General features: G+C 45.6%; 1 protein-coding gene across 1 annotated transcript; it reads left to right on the top strand.

The window, feature by feature from the left end:
• Window positions 1-1,453: 1,453 nt before the first annotated feature.
• Window positions 1,454-21,173, top strand: LOC144169710 (nucleolar MIF4G domain-containing protein 1). Its single transcript, XM_077699022.1, has 15 exons — window positions 1,454-1,789; window positions 2,192-2,323; window positions 3,596-3,740; window positions 5,615-6,533; window positions 7,150-7,220; window positions 7,296-7,424; window positions 8,822-8,949; window positions 10,079-10,172; window positions 11,084-11,183; window positions 14,088-14,215; window positions 15,011-15,121; window positions 16,001-16,125; window positions 17,304-17,468; window positions 18,773-18,904; window positions 20,846-21,173. The coding sequence occupies exons 1-15, from the start codon at window positions 1,634-1,636 to the stop codon at window positions 21,128-21,130; spliced, it is 2,820 nt and encodes a 939-aa protein (XP_077555148.1). The 5' UTR covers window positions 1,454-1,633; the 3' UTR covers window positions 21,131-21,173.
• The last annotated feature ends 1,330 nt before the right edge of the window (window positions 21,174-22,503 follow it).

The raw sequence follows: 22,503 nt of genomic DNA, 5'->3' as shown, positions 1-22,503 counted from the left end.
CCGCCTCCTCCACCTCCTCCTCTTGACTGCAATTTTCCTATAAAGCACTGAATATTGGGAAGATATGGCTGTGGAAAATGTACCGAAATATCCCTCGAGGTATGAAAAAGCATAGTGTTACTGTATCTTCACCGTAGAAGGGTCTCGTTTTGCTCAATAAACCTCCATACTGTTTAGAAGCCTGGTATAAAACCACCAAGCGCCTATACACACAGTGGTTTATTGTAAACTCAATCTACAGTTTCTATATCCCACAGTGCATGTCAGCATATACTTTCATGCTATGAAAACGTAAAGAGATGTGATACAATACTTTCCAGCAGTCGGCAAGGTTGCAAAATCTGTTTTACCTCACGTATGATTACTGGGAATCGTAATGCCTTCTGCCAAAGCCGACAGCCCCGAAGGCCAAGAATTTGTGTTGGTCTTGTATTTTCGCTGTTGTGGTTACTAGCAGCTGGCTGTTTTTTTTTTTTTTTTCTTTTTTTTTTTTTTTTTTTTTTTTTGCTCGAAAGATTGCAGGACACAAAAACTGATGCCTAGCTCCGACTCTTCGTGCTCCGCACAGGACCGGCTTCGCAAGGAATGAGGCGACGCCGGCAATGTTTCTTTCTGCGATTTTAAGCCTAATATTACGATAAAAAGTTACGGGCACGCAAAATCTGGTGCCGACAGGCATCAGACGCAAGCCGCGCGCAAAAAAAACTACAGGGAGAGCGAGCCCGAGTGAAGCAGACGACAAATGTGAGAATCCCTAAGCCGACGTCACGGAGGCGCGTTTCGCAGCGCCGCCCGTGGTCGCGCTCACCGCCAATAGCGTTAGCGGGCACGCTAACCGTCGCGTAACGAGGCGCTATCCGTTTGCGATTGCGGCGCGCAAGACGTGAACGCCCAGCTGAAGGAGTAATTCACTCACTCAATACATACAGTGTGTTGCGACGATAATTGGAACATTTAAAAAAATTTTCCTGAGCGATCCGCCGCTCTGTTCACGCTCAAACTTCACACAAAGGTCGCATTTTGTGGTCTATTTAGTTTGACACCGGGAACAACAACGGTACTTACCTGTTTATTCTGAAAATAAATAAAAACGATTTTTCTTTGGTGCAAATCGCCAGTTCGATATAACCTGAAGTGCACCTCTTGGTTCCATTTTTAGGCCGGCAACCCAAATGTGCATTGCATATATTTCACTACAACCTTAGGTTATTATTGCCTTTGGTTGGCGCCAGTCTCTACGCTCTTAACATCAAGGATGCTGTTGGGCTGCTTCTCGATGCAACTGAGCTTGTGTTGAAATATTGGAGCAATAAAACCACCGGTAATGTCAACTGACGGGCTCCATAGTACACTCTCTACCGAAGCATAAGGCCGAAGCATGGAGGAAACATTTTCTTTCCTCCATGGGCCGAAGGGAAAACGCGATCACAGAGCTCACAGGTGGCAGCACACGGCAGAGCACGTGAAACCAACATGGCTGCGCCCACGAAACGTGTTTGCGCCGCGACTAGCGTGGTGGCATGCGACTACAGTGACTACAGTGCGTTATGACTGGTGACGTGACGGCATCGTCGAGTGCACTTTTGATATTGCGGTTCATTCATGTGCGCTAGTTGCTTGGAATCCAACAGAAATGAAGCCTACGCGTAAGTCCAGAGGCGGAATGCCTGTGGGCCCTTCAACGCCTAAGTACGGTGTCGACGTTTCTGGGCTGTCCAGAAAGAAACGGCGCAAATTTGAGAGATCTGAAAAGAAGGTTCGACGACATGCATCCAACATCAGGAACAAGGTAGGCAGGCACTGCCTTCTCTTTTGCAAACAATCGCAGGGGCTTGTATTAAATGCGCGTATGAGTTTTAGCCACGGGAACGAGATGCCGCCGTGCTCTGCGCAGATATAACACTTGTTTATACGAAACTTTAAAGGGCGCCTAAGCGGCACACGATGACCGTCATTTTGCTTTCTTCATTCATTTCAAGTCACGAAGGTGGCGTTATGAACACCATCCGCCTGATCAACCACTTACAGTACCACAAGGCCACACTGACCACCCGTAAATAAATCGTTTATAGAGCTGTAAAAGTCAGCCTAAATCTGTACTATCATCTGCATATCGGGTTGCCCAACATGGTGCTGTTGACGTTGATAAACATAGCCTCGTCCTGATATTTTGCGCCTTTTGTTTGTGCAGGGTATTATACAAAAGGAAATGGAGAGAATATGCTACAAGCTCAACATTACCCAAAAACCAAGTGAAGTCAAGACCTCAGGTCTTCCAGCACAGCGTGAAGAGGAGGCTGAACTGAAAAAGCCAAGCAAGCGTGTATGACACCTTTCTTCATTTCTTTCTATCTACCCTCCTACTTTGAAATAACTTTCCAGAAACTGGGAAATTAATGAAATAATGAAACTACTTTGAAATAATTCCAGAAACTGGGAAATTGTGCACCTACGGGGCACAAACTTTGAGTGAGTCTCACTAAGAGGGTTCAACTTAAATTGAGGATGACTCAGCGGGCAATGGAACGAAAGATGATGGGTGCAACATTAAGGGACAAGAAGAGAGCGGAGTGGGTCAGGGAACAAACGCGTGTTGAGGACATATTAACAGAAATTAAGAAAAGAAAATGGACATGGGCTGGGCATATAATGCGAAGGCAAGATAACCGTTGGTCATTAAGGGTAACAGGGTGGATCCCTAGAGAAGGCAAGCGTTGCAGGGGGCAGCAGAAAGTTAGGTGGGCAGATGAGATCAAGAAGTTTGCGGGGATAAATTGGTCGCAGATAGCACAGGACTGGGACAATTGTGGATCCATATGAGAGGCCTTTGCCCTGCACTGGGCAAAGATAGGCTTATGATGATGATGAGGAGGAGGACTTTTTAGGTCTACTTCAATCGTAGCTTGCAGTAAACAGAGGTAGATCATTAAAACGCTCAGTACATTCCATTTGGTATGCCTGGGGCAATGTGCGCTTTTGTCTACATTGTTAAAACTGGAAGGCTTTCTAGAGCACTGCACTGGATCTGTACTGTGAATGCTAGCTCAGCTAGGCACCTTTATTTTTGTACCTAGAGCCTTGCTGAAATGCTGGCAAGCCTATGTAGTAAAGGAGCGAATCACATTGCTATATGCCGTATAATTATATTCATACCCTTTAAGTCTGCTGCTGTGGTGATGTGGTGTGGAGGAGGCATATCTTCTTCCCTGGCACTACTTTCACTTGCACACTGTCGGTACATCTACTCCTTTCAGGAGGAGCAACACAGGACAGGCAAGCTCAAATGCAGTGTAGACATAAAAAGGGCTGTGCTATGTTGCACAAATGGACATAGTGTAGCATTGGACAATCATCAGCTGTTTCACAGACACAAAACCTAGATACACTCTTATTTATTGGCTCTAATAAGACCTATGCTGCTGTTGATATTTGTAATCATGAGCCCATCCACCACTGTAGCTACTGCTGCAGAAATCTTGTTTGTTTGTGATAATGTTTGTGTGTGTTTGTTACTTTTTTTTTTTTTTTCACTAGTGCCCGAAGATCACGTTTGCTGTTGAATAAAATTATTCCACTCCACTCTATCTTTTTTTAGGAACGCGACGCAGTTCGCAAGCGGAACCTCATTGACGACAACAAGAATGAGGACAAGATAATCAAGCAGATGGAAAAAAAACTGTTTCTCAACAAGAGGAAGAACAAGAACATGCCCAAGTCTTTCATAGACGAAGGCTTGGACTGTATCCTCTGCCTTGCACGCAGAACCATATCTGTACGGGTTTTCAAAAGGAACAACATTTGAAGTTATTTGCGGGCATACTTTGCAAGCTGATGACGTTTATTTACAGGGGTCAACAGGGGTCATGAAGGCAGCATTCAACTCAGCTTTATTGAAAAAATTGGACAGTGCATACTTCACTGCAGTTTTTCACTGATGCTTTCATTACTGATGAACTTCGCATTTAAAAGGACAAATTTCTAATTAGCTTCTGCCTACGTAAACGTTACAATGTACGTAGCGTTCTTACGGCATGCCTGTAGCTGCTGACAAAAATGGGCATTCGGCATGCCAACTACGTATCAGTAGACACTGTTTGACAGGAAGCAGAAATTGTGCTATCACTGTTTAAAATTTCGAAACCTAGCAGAGTGCACTCTGCGTGCGTAATAATGTCGCCACAGGCTCCATGCTTGCTTTGGACAGTGAGGCTTAAGCTTATGAATATACTCGTCTATAATTGGACACCGTGAGCCCACCTGAACTCCCAGTTGTCCCAGTGAAAAGAGAAGTGGAGTATACTAATTCTTGATATTTCTTTGCATTGTCATAGCATTTCATTACTGTAAAATCCGGTCATAGATGCTGTGACATCCGTAGTTTCGGGTAAGTTCTTACACTGTAGCCATTTGTTAATTGTCTTATCGCTGCGTTACGAGGATATTAAAATTTCAGCATAATTTTTTTTAGTTGACGGCCCGCCCATAAGTTTCTGAAGTTTTCGTTTGTTTTTAACGGCATCAGCCAATTCGTGCTGGCCAGTTTTTAACATTGCTTGGTTATGTTTTGTGAAGGCTTTGAGAAAGTGCTCGGATGTATTGGAACCTAGTTCTTCTTTCCTTATTACCTGGACTGATTAGGTGCGATTTATGTTCAACTCAGCATACTTGTTTTACTTCCATGGCATCCTTCTGAATAATGTAAAGGTCTTTTTAGTGTTCTATTTATAAATTTTCAAAATCTATGCCAAAAGAAGCGGTGTCTTAAATTCAATCCAGAGCTTTTAAAGGAGTACTGACACGAAATTTTAAAGCTCAGATAACTATTTAAAAAACTTCCTTTGTATATGTTGTATATGGAGATACCCCCTCGAGAGTTTAAACCGTAACAGCTCAGTAGAACATATTTTAAATCAATTTTAATCCTTGCGCGCACAAGAAAGCTCATCGTGCCATCGAGCAAGCTGATGATGTCATCTGCTATTTGTCCCAAACGGCTGACGTAAGGGCTGCTGTGACATATCGAGGTGGCTGTGGTGCTGTTGGCGTGCGCTTTTCCGCCTTGTGCATCACAACACATTTTTGGGACTGACGTCACATGCGACTACAACCAATCAAGCCAGTCTGGCTTTATTGGCGCCCAGACCGGCATTGGCTGTGGTGCGACGAGAACAGTGACGTCAAGTGCGCCATCCTGTCATGGCGGCTGCCTCGGTGTTCGCTTGACCGAAACCGAAACTTGCACGCATAAACGGAGCTGTAAGTAATTATTTATGCTGTGTTTGCAATCTAATGTGCCATTCTATGACTAGTGGGCTCATAGGCACCTATAACTGTGAAAAAAACTGTAACACAAAAACTTCGTGTCAGTACTCCTTTAAAGCCCAAATAAATCTGGATAATTGGTCTACCAGAACAAGTCCCATTTACACAACAACCCCTAAATGCTCACTGCAATGTGCTCAGTAACTATAAAGGAGGAAAGAATTTACTGAAAACTTATGACTATTCAAGTTGTTTTAGAGTCATTTCGAGAGTCTCAGATGCACAGGTAGCCTGTCTTCACGCTTACCGGCTTCATGCAATCGTGTAATATCCTTCACTAGATAACAAACAGACCTTCTGGAAATTGCGGATAAAAAGTACCAGGACAGTCGTCGTGATGATGAGGATGATGGGATGCTGACCAGCGCACCTAAAAGAAAAAGAGAGCCAGGGGAGGGTGAACTGTCCCGCTCCCCAAAGAAACCGAGGGCATTCTCTGGTGATGATGCTTCTGACAGCGAGGCAAGTGAAAGTGAGTTCAGTGATGACAGTGAGTCTGTAGCAGAGCTGACAGCTGGGACGGGGCCCAGGACAAAACGTGGGAACCGTGACAGTCGTGATCAGGGTAGTGATGGTGAAAGTGTAGAGGATGAAAGTGATGGTGAGCCCGAGGATGAAGAGCAAGATGATGATTCCGAGGACGATGAAGAATTTGACGAAGAGGACTTCAGTGGCGATGAAGACACCGAAGAAGGTAGCGAAGAGGAGAGCAGTGACGACGAGCTTGATTCTAAGAAGAAATCGCCTACAGCCATGAAGGGCGTGCCCAAGGCGCTCTTAGAATCCAGTTCTAAAGAAAAAGGGAAGAAGTCACTGAGTGAAGCAGGGAAAGGAACGAAAGAGGGCAAGCCCCCTGTTAGCAAAAAAGATGCTGGAGGAGCTGCTTCAGTTGAAACAGGCAAGACTCTTCACAAAGCGAAAGTCCCTGCGAAAGGCCAGACAGAGGACAGCGATGAAGATTCTTTCTGCGACGAGAGTGACAACTCAGAGGAACGGGACACGTCACCAGCTGCAGGAGCTAAGAAGCAAAGTGCCATGTCTGCGGATGGCACCTGGGAGGACATTTACGGACGGTTACGGGACAAGGATGGCAACGTGGTGTCGCAGAAATACGTTCCACCTGCCAAGCGGCTGCAGGGTACTGATGTCAGCTCTAAAAAGAAGGAGGAGCTTGCCAGGCTTAAGAAGCAAGTGAAGGGCCTGCTAAACAGGTATGTGCACCTAATAGTAGAGAGAAGTCTCACTAACTAGAAGGCACTGTTTCAACAGGGAGGTAATTACACACACAAATAAAAAAGGGTGTAGGGAGCATGCATACAAGATGGCAGCTTCTAGGTGCACCTCTGAATTAAGTGAGAACCGTAACAAATAGCTGAAAGGCTGGAAACTGCAGTAAAATGATTGAGAGATTCAAACTTCAACACAAGTTTTTCTGCTTCTCTGTTGCGTGCAAGATTTGGTTGATTATAAATGCTTTTTGCTTTTACAGTAGTCTGTTACGTGTTGTAAGGCCATGCCATCTTTGCACAGTTTGTTATGATGCGTAAAAATTCGTTTTAAGAAATGGATTCGACTCCTTGTTTTGATCGCCACATTAGTAAGAGCCGGGCCATCCTCCATGAGTAACAAGGAGGATATGATGGGGGTGGTGATGGTGCTGGGAAGGCCACAACATGAGCTGGAAACATTTTTACTTAAAGTGAGATGCCCCACCAGTCAATTCTGTGATCAGAAGAAAGCCACTGACCACTGCTGTCAGCCCAGAAGAAGCTAGCTGCCATTTGCTTACAAAGCAAAGCCTCTGCTTTTGCTCCTCTTCTCCTCCAGGCTGAGTGAGGCAACAGTGCAGCCCATAGGCATGGAGATGGAAGAGCTTTACAAGAAGCACAGCAACAATGGTGAGCACTCACGTTGCAGAGATGCCCCCCGTTGAGCAACACAGTTAACACGCGGTATCACGCTTTGTGTTTCAGATGTCAACTCGACCCTGCTCTTGTGTCTCTGCGAGTCGCTCATTGCCCCGTTCTTGACCCCGGAGCGGCTTGTCATGGAGCATGCCATGCTGGTTGCGTACCTGCACTGCAACGTGGGGCCCGAAGTCGGTTAGTGTTGCACCGGGTGCATCCTTGCTCACTGGTGCACCTTCACTTGTGATAACAGGAGCGTCCTTATTGAAGTTGGCGGAACAGTACGATTGTCGGGCAATGAGTAGGCTGAAGCAAGTGAACTGTGCGCGTCTGCACTGGGTTGCCCGCAACGTTTATTTTGAAACACCAATAGTGTTTTCATTGTGATTTTTAAAAACGGTAGTCTTTCTTGGGCTACTTGAACGGGAAAATTTTGGTCTGTCTGTCTGTCTGTCCGCCTGTCACTCAATTCAGCCAGCCGGCCAAAGTAAAACAAAAGCTGCGCAATAGTGTTATATACTCGCAGCCAAATCTAAACGTCTAAGTCCGGTGTTAATGTTCATACTTGTCAACATTGGTGAACAAGAACAAGACATTGTGCAAATATAACGCAGAAAATCAATACATGAGTGATATTTGCATAAAAAAATTTACGGATGCCTGTTTTTTGCGATAACAAATAGAATACTACATCAACTGCAAAAACCCTCGCCTGCTGTTGCCTGCACTACCTGGTGGAATTTTAAAAAATCGAACGGCAACAGCAACAAAACGTTCCACTAGTTAGGTTCCGCTTGGAACGCTCGTGAAGTGGGGCAACGGGGTTCTATAAATGTTTAGTAGGGTCCTTCGATTCACGCGCATCTCCGCCATACAGCAGCGCTGGTATCGAGGCACCCGACTGGCAGCAGTGGAACGCGGTAAATTTAAATTGACTTGAGCAAACCTCTAGCGTGCTATCTTGGAAGAAATGAGACGGGAGTGGAACAGCATGAGACGTGAGTGGGAAAGAGAAGGGATGCATTTACTTGCCAGGGGCGCCAGTTGACTATCGTCTGCGTCGACATTTGCAACAAAAGGAGCAGATACACGGCCATTTTTTTTTTATCTTTCAAGGAATCGGGGAATAAAATTTGTAGCTTTGAGATGTTGAGATGTTTTGTTTGCCTTGGTCTCGTGGGTACTGAAAAAAATTGTAGTATCCTGAACGCTTGTTTTGCACGTGTAGCTGGTATGAATGGCCATGACACAATGTACTGCAGTATTTAGTATTGTGTGTGCCTAGCAGGGAGATAAATAAAATGGCCACAACGAAATGCACTGGAGTATTTAGTATGTTAAATGTCTCTCAGTCAAGTTCTAAATTACTGGTATTCACACAAATGACTGGCACCACAGCAGGGCCCTAAAGAAAGCAAATAAAACATGGGCCATGTCAATGCCCATTGACTTTGTGAAGTGTTTTGTGGATTCTCTGGGTGTAACCTTGTGTTACGGTTCTCGCCAGAATGTCTTGTTCATCTGTGCTCTAAGTTATTGTAAAGGTCATGCTGCAGAGCATCAGACATTTCACAAACGTACCCTCTGACCAGGTGCACAGATACTCCAGGACATGGCTGAGAAGTTAGATGACCTATGCAGGCAGCAGCAAGGCCACGACGCCGCGGGAAAGGAAGTGGACAACTGTGCCTTGTTTATATCGTACCTGTTCATGTTTAAGGTAAGGGCTGACTGGTTTTATTTCCTTCACTAATGTGATGGGAATGAAACTTTCTGGTTGGCTAGTTGGGTCCTAATCAAATGGGATGAGATTGCAGTAGAACCCCGCTCCTACGTTGCTCAGTGCTGCATTTTCCCAGCTGCTACGTGGTTTTTGTCTAGTCCCGGCGCAGCGCACATAGAGTCCCATGTATTAAATTCCTCACTGTTGCCTCGTGGCTCAGAGTACGTTTCCGGATCATTCGTCGCAATCTGACACTCCGAACCCGCCTGGGAACATGCGCAGACCGTTATTTTGACATTTAAGGAGCCTTGGCAAGGCTTGGCTACTCAACTGACTGCATGAAGCCGCACACGGGTGCGATTCGTCACCACTAGATGGCCCTATGTTACTCTATGCTATCTCCATCATCACTGCGCTTACAATGGAAGTTTCACTTCGGAATAACGGAAGTGAATGTTTGCCATAAAAGCACCACCGCAAGAATAGCACGCGCTCTCGTCGTCATTGTGCGCTTCAAGCTTTGAGAACACCGTTGAACTTGCAACCGCCAACTTTGTCGTGCCCCGATGGCGCCGCAAAAACGGGAGGCGCTTTCCTTTCAGGAAAAGCTTGACGTACTAAACACAGTAGACAAGCAGCCACCGTAGAAGAGAGTTGACATCGCTAGGGACCTTGCATTGCCATGCGTGGTGTTTTCCAGCGATCGCAAAAAGCGGCAATCCAACATTATCGAGTTTTTTAGGGTTCGAAAGCAAAAGTTGCAGAAATACATGGTTGCAAGTCAAAGCTACACTGTTTTCGTTCATTTTCGAAGGTTTCCTCACTGCTGCGTTTTCCTGGTTGTTACGTTTTGTTTTCCTGGTCCGGTGAAAAACGTATGAATGGGGTTCCACTGTACGCAATTTTTGTGAGCACCATTGAAAAGCAAAAAAAAGGTACTTATTATACATTTAACGATGTGATGGTCATGTGTTTGTTTTGCTATAGTGCAAACTTCCTAGCTTGCATGCATAGAAATTGCATTTAGTAGTGTTTGCAAAAGCCTTTCGCTTCTCACCTAACTTGTATCAAATATCCACAGAATGCTGTGGAATTAAATACTCTCCTCCCGTTTTCCATTCACTAGGTTGTCCATTCAAGAATCGTCTATGACCTGATTCGTAAAATGGCCGAGACCTTCACTGAAAAGGACGTGGAAGTCATTCTTCTCATCCTGCGCTGTTAGTATGCCCCCTATTTAACCATTTCCCTTTAAGAACTTAGTTTTGTTGTCATTTTAGTTATGGTTTACCTTGTCTGGCCACCCAGCCACAAAAATGTTGGACTACTATAAAAATGGAAAGCTGAGCTAGTTGCTCTCATCTTTTCTAGGTTTTTATTTAATCGTGGACTTGAATAGGTGCCAGCAAGTGTTTTACAATGTTGTCGCTGACAATGTGTGGCCCTTGTAACAAAGTTATGTGTTTACGTAACCGAAGCCACATTTATTTAGCAGGACAGCAGTGTTCTTGTAACATCTACTTATCTTACTGTGTAAGCTGCTTCGCAACACAGAAAGCTTTTCCTTTTTTTCTTTTTAAAGAAGAAAAAGGAAGTAGAGGAGTATTGCGTTTCACCTGCCAGGGCTATGACAATGTGTCTTTTCTATGAAAAGGGAGCGAAAAGTTGGCTTGCTAGTTGTAATTGAGCCTAACGCCAAACACAGCCGTAGTCACGTCTACTCAGTTATTGGCCCTAGGGGAGGTGGCATGAAACCACAATCTGTGTATCTTCGTTCCATATTCTGATAAATAGTAGTTGCGTATCAGGGGAAGGATTCCTGATACAGCTTGCTGTGATGGCTCAGTGGCTATAGCACTGTGCTGCTGAGCCCAAGGACGCAAGTTCGATTCCCGGCTGCGGGGGTTGCTGTTCTGATGGAGGCGAAAAGCGAAAACGCCGGTGTGCTCGAGATTTGGGCGCACGTTAACGATGGGTGGTCAGAATTAATCCGGAGCCCTCCACTGCGGCACGCCTCATCGCCTGTGTAGCATCGACACGTTAAACCCCCACGATCCATTCCTGATACAAGCCAATGGGCTCGTGTGTGTGACGCGTGCAGTGAAACACTTCTTTTGCCCCCTTCTTCCAGCTGTGGGCTTTGCCCTTCGTAAACACGACCCGCTGGCCCTGAAAGAGGTGGTGCTCTTGTTGCAGCAGAAGAGTGCCCAGGACACGGCTGGTGCCCAAGAGTAAGCGTGCAGTTCTCTTTGTCCAACTATTCCTCCAGTGTGTGTCTTCGGAACATATGTGCTCCCTGTTCTCCTTTTTTCCTGTTGTCTTTGGGTGAGGCAGAAAAGAGATTTTAAGTGCAGAGCACTTTATGGGCTCACCTTGTCGTCGTAGCTCGCTAACGGTCGATGTCAAGCGACTGAATCAGGTGGCGCAGGGACAAACAGACCCAAGTAGAGCCTGAAGTACCGTCGTCAGTGGGTCACGCTGAGGCTTCGAAAACCACGCAGTTCAAATAGTCATAACCGTTCAAACCTCGTGAACCGCTGGCGTTTGTCACACATGTCCCCATTGTTTAGCGCAAAGAAAACTGCAGGTACATTTCAGCCAAAATCTGTGTATATAACCGGCAGCCCCTGTGTTCATTTAGTTAGGAACGTTCGTTAGGTCGGTTTTTACGATAGTAAGCGAAAAAAGTGGCCGCGCAAGAAAAAAATGGCGCATTCAAGATGACGCAGAAAGGCTCCAGCCGCACGTGAAAAAAATTACGTGTCCGAAATGACGCAAAACAGCTCCAGCATACGAAATCAAAGCAAGCACAAAAAGAACAGAACTCCCGCTGGCACAGTTTCAGGCAGGGGGTGCGCAAGCAGTGCGAAGGTGGGAAATTTGAATTGCATATTCATCAAGAGAGGAGTGAGACGGGGCGGCGAAGAGCGTGATAGGTGGTAACAATGAGCGGATAACGGCGCCACCACCCATTTTGGCGAATCACTGCTCTGCTCTTCCGACAGCTTTCATATTGAGTGGGACCGCTTTAATTTTTAGTAATAGAAAAAGGATTTGATTGCCTACACGATCATGAACTAGGATAAACTGCCCAGGACATCGCTCAGCTGGCAAAAGTACTGTACTTGCACGACTTCAACGTGTACCTTTCTCCGCTAAAAGTAGCCTTAAAATTTACATGTGCATTACAATCAGGCTCAAGCTGAAATCGGCTTTCAATGTTTCCCCTCTAATTTTAATAAGCAGGCTTATGAGGCACAAGAGATTCCTACTGCTACAGTTGTATGCGTTGAATAAAATGTCTTTTTCTAAGTACATGGTGTCATGTCTTTTGCACCTGCACGGTAGAATCGGCATTAAATTATTTTGTTGAATTTTTTGGAGTAAGCCTACCAGTGCGTTACAGTCGGGGGCATGTTAGAATCGTGCAAATATGGTTGTTTTTGAAAACTGGAATGTGCATGTAAGGAAGGGGGTCGATGCAGGCAAGAAATTTCAACCTTTACTTTTATTTTGCAAAAGCTCTCGTGTCTTTTTTTTTTTTTTACCTCCTCTCTCCCTGAGGTGACCAGCAGGATATGTGTAACCCTTTTCGGCACCTTATTGGAAGCACTATCCAGATCTGATCGCCCTTAGTTTTGGCTTAGTGGCAACATTACTCCTGTTCATGGTTTATGTTTTCTGTACAGTCAAGCCCGCTTAAACCAGAAGCATCTGCAGTAGTACATGGCATGGAGTGATGCACAAGCTTGGAGCTTGGTACCGTCAACTTTATTGTGCATTCTAGAGCGAAATGAGCCACTTATGACAGAGTTGTCATGCTGTGTTATTGGTTGTAACTTTCGGGGCTAATAGCGTGAGTCATCCAACTGCAGAGGGGGAGGGGAAAGAAAAGCCATACAATTTTTCAAGAAAACATGACGAAAGAAGCAGGCACCCTTTACATGTACAGTAGCCAACCCAGCGTTCGGACCTGGAGGGAAACGAAAAATAGTCCGAATAAAAGAACAGTCTGAAAAATCGACGAGTCGCAAAAGCGGCCTTCATTTAATTTAGATAGGATTGAAGAATTCGCAAATGGTTCCGTGCCTTAAATTCCTCTTTGACAGACGAATGCAGACAAAGTCTGTTAATTAGGGTCTCTAGAGAGTCAAAGAAATGTTGGTCAAAGAAATGTATGGGTTATTCAAATGTTCAAATTATCGAATGAATGATGAAAACAGCACATTTACTGTTCTTGTATGCGCGTCTTTGCTTTGGGATATAGTCGGAGATGCTAGTTTGTCTTTTGGCGGATAGCTGGGCAGAAAGAACAAGTTTTCGGACATGCAACAATGCATGCAGAGTAAGAACATTGCACGGAGCATCATAGCAGAATTCTTCCAGAACAGCGAGAGCATCCGCAGCTTCTTTTGCAGTACGACATTGCACGGGTACCCTTCATCGCATGCCTCTTTTTGCCACACCAAGGGCATCATTGGTGATCTCATCATAGCCTAGCTGGCTGGCGAGAACAACGCCATCATCAATGGCGACGTAGTCAGCAAGCTGAACTGTGGGAGGGAACTTTGGAGGGGAGCAGGGGAGCTGCTTGTTTACTGGCCGTGATGTACGCTCGCATCCTGCCCACCAAAAGGGGGAGAGAGCAGGTGAGCTAAGGGCTTTGCGTTGCAGCTCACGTTTCAAGAAGGCATTGGTCCGAATTAAGCGGTGTGCGCAAAAGTTTGCACCGGAATATGGAAGGTCTGCAGCCATAGGGCAATGTACATTTTTTAAGAGAGGGAGTAGGAATGCCGAATTATCCGAATTTCTGAATTAACGGTCGGTGAATTAGTAAAGTTTTACTGTGGTTAGAGCAGTTCTAACTGTGTGTGGACTGCTACCGGTTGGTTTCATTTTCGTTATTTCAATTGCTGTTTAGTAAATATCTGCCACAGTGACATTTGTGGTCGATAACTCTTCATGCAACTGCAACAGGCTAAAGATAACACACGAATGAGTAGAGTCTTGCTAACTTTGTGGGAAATGCAGCGCAACTTTCTCGCCCCATGTCACTTTGTGCAACTTCGCCTTGCCAAGCATAGGGATTCGAAAATCGCCATATGACACCCCATTTCGTAATTTATTTTTTTCAGCTCCCGGAAACGGTTTATGCTGGAGATTCTCACGGCCGTGCGGAACAACAACATCCAGAAAATCCCCAATTGTGACCCGAGCATGGCGGAGCATGCGTCTAAAGTTCTGAGGGGCCTCTTTCGCAAGGGCAAGTGGTATTTGACTTGAAAGGGAGGCTCTTGTAAACTCTCAGTCTCTGTGCTTGAATGATAGTTTAAGAGTGCATTGTGTTGGCTGTACCCAGTCAATGTGTGAGGTCATAACTTCCAAGTCGCCTGGGTTACCTACCGAATGTACAGATTTTCTGTATTTAGCCATTTGTGTTTAGGTGTGCAAATTGGAAGGAGGAGTATAAACCCCTAACTGCTTTTAGCATGAAATCAACTCTCAGTTTTTCCTTGTCGAAATAAATTTACACCAGGCACTGCCCGAGTCAGTTGTCTTGGTAAATACATTTCTAAAACCCCTGAACTTGTAATAAGCATAAGGTGGCAGTAGCGCTGTTCCAACCTTGAAGTGCCATTGGAGTGTACGATGTTCTTACTGCTAGTTAAGAGAGCATATAGAAATAAGAAATTCTGAAAAATATTTTTTTCTAATGAAAGGTCAAGTACACGTTCCTATTTGCATGCAGCGGATTGGCTTAGAAAGCAGTCCTGTTGAATGCCCAATTCAGTATTCTCAGGCTTGTTGGAAGTCTAGCTTTGCTAGTCCTCTTTACGAATGCATAGTCTTACTGACTGTCTGCTAGCTGAGATGTTACAAGCTCCTTCATTCTTTCTTTGGTAGGCGTGCTTGTTTGTACCCCCTCCGGCTACACAAAATAGTTTACTACCAGAATTCCTGCCAAAAACATTTCTCTTCATTTCCATGTGCACATAGTGCTTGCGAAGTGTGTTTTTCAGTTTTTTGCTGACACCAGCTTCTTTCCCCCCTTTCACAGGCTGCTCGCTGCAAGAGCTGAACATCTCACTCGAAGACCTGCTCAAGGCACATGAGAGGGGCAAGTGGTGGGTGGTGGGCTCAGCCTGGGTGGGAAGTGACCAGCCTTCAGGTAACGATTCCCCTACCTTTGTTACTACCGTATTTTCCGGTCTATAACTCACACTTTTGTATAAGCCGAACCCCCTCAAAAAGTTTTTCAAAAAAAAAAAACGTATTTAAGTCGCACCAGTGTATAAGACGCACCGACTTACAAAATGCACTTGTTAATCAGGTAAACTCATAGAGGATCAGTTCGTTAGAAAGTGCGGTAAAAGTACTTGGTTGTGGCAGCCGCCGCCTCTGAACGGATCCCTAGAGTGCTAGACGTGCAGTGCTAGACGTGCATCTACCGCCCAAAGTCTAGATAGAAATAACTTCTCAAAAATGGTTTATTGATACACACACATGGCATGTACTTACAGACGGCGTTTAGGCAAAACCATCGAAGCCTTCTTCCTCCGACTCGCCAACAAATAGTTCATTCATTTAGACTATAGAGCTGTGTCTCTTGACGTGTGCTGACATCACGCAGCACACAGGCACATTTTCGAGCGTGGATCACGCGTGGTCGCACCTATGGATAAGATGCACCAACGAAAATTTCAGAAAAAAATCGCGACTTATACACCGGAAAATACAGTTCCCAGTTTTGGAAGTCACAAAGTCGGGCCGAATTTCGGGCTGCTGTCTTTATTGGCCAAGTGCTTATCTTTCGGGAAATGTGTGTCTTGTCTTTCGGGCAATGGGGTAACTGCACATGGTAGTTTTGTGGATGCTTCAGAGCGGAAGTGCTTTGGAGTGCCAAAGAACGTGTGGCTGCAGCACATCTTGTCCATGTTCTGTAGTCGCATTTTTAAAACTTTTGCAGCTGTGATGCGAGAGATGTGATGTTGTAAAGGCGTGAATTTTGGGCGATGTTAAAACTTGTTTTGCTGCAACCTTTGTGCAGAAAAGAAGAGCGACGCACCGTCCCAGCAGCCGCAGTTCTCGAGCAAGATTCTGAAGCTGGCTCAAAAGCACCACATGAACACCGACGTCAGGAGGAACATCTTTTGCATCCTCATGACCGCCGAGGTAAGAAGATGGCTACTTGGGTTATCACCATGCATGATTTAATTCATATATCACTCGGCTATGGTATTTGTAGTGCTTTCTGTGCTCCAGGTGCAGTGCTAGCCACTGCTAGACTGCAGTTCATATTGGAGACTGGATTTAATTTTAGAGGCTTGGTCGTCCGTTTGCCGAGATTTATTGCTTTGCATTTCTTAATACAAACTCAAACTCGCCCTCAGTGGAATTTCACCCACATACAGAGTGGATGGGTTTAGTACGTACGTAGCATTGTCCTTTTAGGCTTTCAAGAGAATGTGTTGCTGGGCGTGTTGGTTTAGGTTTATGAACATACTGAGTGGCGCAAATACACAACACACCAGAAAGAAGACACGGACAGGCGCTACTTGTGTGTTGTGTATTTGCGCCACTCAGTATGTTCATAAACCCTTTTAGGCTGTTTAGCAGTTTTTCCAAAGGCACTATCCAACTGCTTGATAGTGTTTTTAGCACTACTCGGGCATTGTGTGTGCGGAACATCCTGCATACAGCCTCTTTCTTTGAGACACATCTACTGTTGTTCATAAGAAAGGAAAAAAAAAAAAACAGAGAGGGTGAAAAAGTGAGAAGTCTGAGAATGAAACTAGCCTTAGGTTCTACATAAGCTTCATTCAGTCTGTAGTCTAGCTTCTGTCCTCTTCAGAGGGCCAGAGGTGAGATAGGCAGGGGAAACTTATGACATGCGCAGGAAAAGCGCCCTGTCTAGTGAAGGGATACAATAACTTGCGACATCAATCTGCAGTTGTAGTAGCTGAGATGCTGACAAATCAGTCGGAAAATGCACCTAATTGCATATTGGCATTGCTGCTGCTGCTGCTCATATTGGCATTTGAGTCACGATTTGGTACAGACGCTGGTCGTTAATACACATCTGTAATCAGGATAAGTTAAAATTGAGCTGAAATTGCCTCTTCCACTAATAATTACAGCTGCACATTTTGAGCCCTTGAATGTTTCTGCAAAACTACAGCGATTAGGTGAAAAGCAGTATATTTGCTGGACTTTCTTCCTTTTTATTCTTTTTTGCTATGTGGGCTTTTGTTTGTTTGATTGCTTTCTATTTCTGTGTATTTCTTGTAACATCGGTGCCCCAAAATTGTTAATCCTGCATGCGTGCTCTGCTCCTCCATCTGAATGGGCAGGACTACCTGAGTGCCAGCGAGAGGATCCTGCACTTGAACTTGAGTGCAACGCAGGAGAGGGAGATGTGCCACGTTCTGCTGCACTGCCTGCTCAAGGAGAAACAGCACAACCCGTACTACGCTTACGTGGCCCAGTTCTTTGTCAAGCGGGACCGGAGATTCTATGTGAGTATGTTTTCTCCCTCCCTCTCTCTCCCTCTGTCTTTCTATTTTTAGCCATGACGAAATCGTGCCCAAGCTGCCTGATCGTTTAGTTCTGTGTTTTATTGTGCACATGTATGAATCTGCATAAAGCATCGAGTGGTGTCTGGGACAATGCTTGTTCTAATGTAAGACTTCTCACCATCTTGTGGCAGTGTGTTCATGTTATTCTTCTCAGTTAGAGTCGGGCCGGAAAACAAACATCCCCTACGCCAATGCCTGCATTGGAAGTCAGGGCAAAGCCAAAGAAAAATATCTCTGCTGTGTTGCAGTCAAACTTTGTTAAAGGCTCACCAAAGGACGCTTAACACTGCAGAATTGCCAGGGACAATTTTGGGGGCCTTCTCAGCCTCCCTGGAGACCTTCCAGCCTGGCCATGGAGGCGGCCGTCTTGGCCAGAGGCTTGGTCACGTGCATGTGCTAGCTCCCTTGCCGGTTGTGCATGGTGTGCCGTACCTGCGACAGCACGTGGCATGCGAACAAGGATGTCGAAGGACAGACCCTCATTGGTTCCCCGTCACCACCCTCTCTGACGGAGGAACCCCCCTTTTCACCGAGCCAAGTTAGCGGGGTAGTCTGCTCGGAGATTCTGTTGACGTTAATCTTGATCTCAGGAGTCCCTTGTCCTGTGGCCACAAACGATTACAGATATCTGAGATGCCCGCCCCCCATGGGACTCTGCTTGTAGAGTCGTTGGGTGTTGGTCTGTGAGGGGAACTTTCTCTCCGTGGCCAGGATGACAGATATCTGAGTCTGAGTCCCTATGATTTGGCAAGCAAGTGAAGTCATTGCCTCTGCCGTAAATAATGGCCATGCTGTTGTGTGGTATATTGTCTGTATTCATCAGGCAGTATAGCTGCGTGTTAGTTGCCAAAGCATGGTGTCCATACTGTGCGTGAGTACTTGAACCCGTGCACGAGTCTTCATATTCAACACGTGGCTACTGTGGCTTGGTAGTGCCTACTCTTGTGCAGCTAGTCTGGGTGCCTCTGAAACCCTGCAGCTAGCCCACACCATGCCGCCTTTTACAACGGCTGCACGCAGATGGCGGTATTGGTACCATAACCTGCGGCTTTTTCAGGAGGACATCGTTCAGAAATGCAAGTGCCTACTTGGTTGTGCGTACAGAACCAAACGAAATGAAGAATCACGTCCTTGTATTCTGTTGTGAGAGCGTTAAGATGTTTATTAAATGAAGCCTAGTCACCTTGACAAGAAGCAGTGCTGCCCCTTGGTCTCATGCACGCAACGTTCGGCTGTATTTTCAGATGAGTTTGCAGTGTGCAGTGTGGGACAAGTTTAAGGAGGTCGACCAGATGAACCAGGCAGAGCTGACCAACCTGGCCGAGTTCCTTGTCATTCTGCTCTGCCAGGAGGCCCTCTCGCTGGCCGTCCTAAAGGTGTGTAGGGCAACTTGCTCTTACAATGCCGAAAAACCTGGTCAGGAATGATATGGCCAAAAGAAAGGGTTGGGCGCAGTAAGAATGGGGAACCACTAGTGAAAATTTTGTTGCCCAGTTCATTTTACATCATTTCATCACAGTGTGATCCCCCCACTACCTTCAAAATGTCAGCATGCCATTCATTATGACTTGGGGGAGGGCTTGATATGCACAAACAGCGCAAAACTTTTGTTATCTTTTTTCCTCACTCAAACTAAAAAACACGTGAGCTTAAAACCGGGCACATTTTTCTTGCTTGCAAAAACCGCAAAACTTTCCTCACTGCCTTTCAAGTTGTTATCTGTAGCATATTTTGTGCAAATTCTTTGTAATGAGTCAGCACTTATGGCCTGTCAAACCACCACTTGTGCTGTACCTTATGGAAGCACAATACTTTGTTTTAAGAAATGAAATTTTATGGATGTCAAAACGCCAGACTTTTGTTGACTTGGTCAGTAACCATTCTGTTTTCTAACATGCTGTTATGTGACCAGATGGTGCTCCATCAAATTCGTGACTGCATCGGCTGCATTCTGTATTTCACTGGCTTTTTATTGCTTGTTTCTGCATTTGGTATAGTGAGATTTGTCTGTTAGTGCGAGAGTGCTAGCTACCCACCTCATAAGGTCGCATATATCATCACGTCAATCTGCGAAGCCTGTCAATCAAGGGCACGGGGTGAAAGAATGATGCATGAGCAAGAAAGAGTGATGCCACACAACCAGGGCCGTAGCCAGAAATTTTTTTCGGAGGGAGTTATGGATTTTGGGAAGGGGGTAGTTTTGCTGAAAGCAACAGTAAGTATTGCTTACGTGCTGCCTGGAAAAGATTTCGGGAGGGGTTTGGACCCCCAAACCCTTCCTCTGGGTACGGCCCTGCACACAATGCCCAGTGGTGTCGGGCATGCTCCTCGTACTCTCTTAGCATCGACCTTGCTCATGCTTCGCTGCAGTCCGCATTCATTGCCTTCCTCTGTCTTCCTCCCCTGTTCTCCCCATTCGTCTTACAACACTGCTCAAACGCATGAATGAGCGCTTAAAGGGGCACTACAGGCAACCGTAAAGTTGGTTTCAAACGAAAATCTGATCTTCCCATAGCCATTTTAGTGTTGATTCTATGCCGAAAGATGCCTTAATTCCTGAGAAACTGCCAATCAATCGCTAATTAAACGTGACGCAAACAGCGGCTGCAGTAGCTGTTTCCATCACGTTTAATTAACCGAACCGAACCGAACCGAAAGCAAGCGGGGCAGCGGTCATGTAAAGTGGTATAGAGGCAACCGAATACAATTCTACCACATACCTAGAGGTTTGGTCAGTTTTGGTCGAATCAGTCATGCTTTCCCCAACTCCCACATCCTTTGCAGCTTCGGACCACTAAGCAAAATGTTCCTTCATGGAACCCGTGATCAGGGTTGACGCTTTGTTGAAGAAAAACATGTTGTACTTTTGAGTGCGTAGCTTGCAAGCTTCCTCCAAAAGCGGTACCACCGCCCCACATATAGACGAGTAGCGCCACCCAGCAGTAGCAAGGAAGGACGTTGTGCACACCAGACGTTTTAACCACTTTCGTTGCAAGTTTCACAGTATAGCCAGTGGTGGCGACACCTGTCTTCACGTTTTCCTTTATTTTCTACTTTATTTTTAAAAAAGCTATGAGTAAGAGTGGTATATGTATTCATGTCCTTGGCAAGCTAACCTATCATCTAGGGTAACTTGTATTTTGATTTCAGTGTCCCTTTAAAAACTGCTATCTAAAAGAAATATGAAACAAAATGTCCAACAATAACCAAGTGGCACACCCCCCTCTAGACCTAACACTCGCATTCACTTTAGATGGCTTTTTTTCTTTCTTCCGTTTTCATTCCTCTCGTTTCCTGCTGCCTCCTCCTGCTCGCAGAACGTCCAGTTTGTGGACATGAGCCCCGGCCTGCTGCAGCTGCTGCAGCAGCTCTTTGGCAGCCTGCTGCTGAGCCGACCTCAGGACATCTCGCAGCGGGTCTTCCTCAAGGTGGCCGAGGCCCCCAAGCTGCGCCTGCTCAGGGAGGGCCTCTGCCTCTTCCTGCGGCACTTCTTCCTCAAGGACCGGCACGACTTGGACCCCGCTGCGCTCAAGACACTGCAGCAGCGGGCCGGCCTGGCTGAGGAGACACTCACCAGGGGCGACAAAAAGGCCCTCATATGAGAAGAGTGCGTGCTTGTGTAAATAAAAGGGTTTACAACTGTCACTCTCTCGCTGCACCTCAAAAAGGGACAAGTAGCACATTCCACTGTTGACACTCGAGGCACCGGCGCAATGTGGTGTTCATCTTTCCCCCCTGCATTGCCGTGAGACCTTTGGAGCTATCTTGGACTCCCTGGAACTCGTAAATTGACACATCTGCCAGACCAGACACCGGAGGGTTTCTCTTAAAGGGGATGCTCAATTCCAAATGGCAATAGCAGTGCTGACCGTGCGAGGCATCACGGGAAGGGACATTGTGCTGCTAGGGCGTAGACCTTCGATATGTTAATGTGGTTTTAGTTGAGAGAGTGTGTTGTGTTTGATGTCTGAGGAAATTCTGAGCCAGTTTTAAAAGAAAAGGTTTGTCGCTGTTGATTGTGCTGCCTAGGCCTTTCGTTTATTTAGTAGCATCAGAACTGGGACCTGTGTGCTAGAGCACTGCACAGGCCGCAATTTCTAGGCCCGGCCCAACCCAGCCCGATAGAGTCATGGCCCGGCCCTAACAAATTTTTTAAATGTGAGCTCGAGCCAAACAAATTTTTAAAATCAAGAGCCCGAGCCCAGCACGATCTCGACTAACTTCTAAAATATGAGCCTGAGCCTGCCAGAATTCAACAAAATAAGCCAGACCCCACCAGACTGTTATAAAATATCATCCCTAGTCCGACAGGCTATAAACATGAACCCTGCTGAAGTTTGCTGTTTACCTAAAAAGCGTAAGCACAAAGTGAATGTGACTACTTTGGATTTAAATTTCCTTTAAGCTTGGACCGAACTTTGTACAACTTAAATATCCTCACTTAGAAGCTGTATTTTCGGTAGTCGTAAAACATCATTTGCCAGTCTTTGAAATCAAGGCACACTGAGGATAAATTATTCCAAGCAAGTGGATAATTTTTTTATTATTGCAGTTCTTCAACAGATATTGCACGTTTTGTCATTCCATTCCATTCTGAAATTTGAGAAAACGATGCGTGTGGTTTCACCACTTCATGTTTCTTTTTCCCTCAAGTTATGTCGGCAGCATTATTTTATCTGCGCTTCCATTCTTTCTTGCCTTTTATCGTGGTTTTAAAAATATCCTTACCCGCAAAAATCATGGGCTCTTCTTCGAAAATCGGTCCTTCAAACTCTGCACACAGTGCAAACTCCAGGTCACGTTTGTTCTGTTTGTTTTGGTTTGAAAAGCAGAGGGAAAAGACAATCATGTTTTACTCTGTGGCTGGAACGCCCTCGTTTTCTGGCCCGCTCTCTCCCACTACGCTGATAGGGCACAGACATTTTTTTTATTGATGTGAAGGCTTTCTAGGCGCAATCGTCTTTTATCATATCTT

The sequence above is a fragment of the Haemaphysalis longicornis genome, unplaced genomic scaffold, assembly GCF_048455015.1.
Source record: "Haemaphysalis longicornis isolate Haplotype H1 unplaced genomic scaffold, Haemaphysalis longicornis Haplotype H1 scaffold_2, whole genome shotgun sequence".
Taxonomy (NCBI): Eukaryota; Metazoa; Arthropoda; class Arachnida; order Ixodida; family Ixodidae; genus Haemaphysalis; species Haemaphysalis longicornis.
Note: the sequence above shows the minus strand (reverse complement) of the source record. Positions and strands in the feature narration are given on the sequence as shown.

Excerpts from the sequence above, each read along its gene's own strand:
- LOC144169710 (XM_077699022.1), top strand. The coding sequence starts at position 1,634 with ATGAAGCCTACGCGTAAGTCCAGAGGCGGAATGCCTGTGGGCCCTTCA. Across the intron at positions 2,324-3,595 it reads TGAAAAAGCCAAGCAAGCGT|GAACGCGACGCAGTTCGCAA; the intron begins GTATGACACCTT and ends ATCTTTTTTTAG. Across the intron at positions 15,122-16,000 it reads GGGAAGTGACCAGCCTTCAG|AAAAGAAGAGCGACGCACCG; the intron begins GTAACGATTCCC and ends ACCTTTGTGCAG.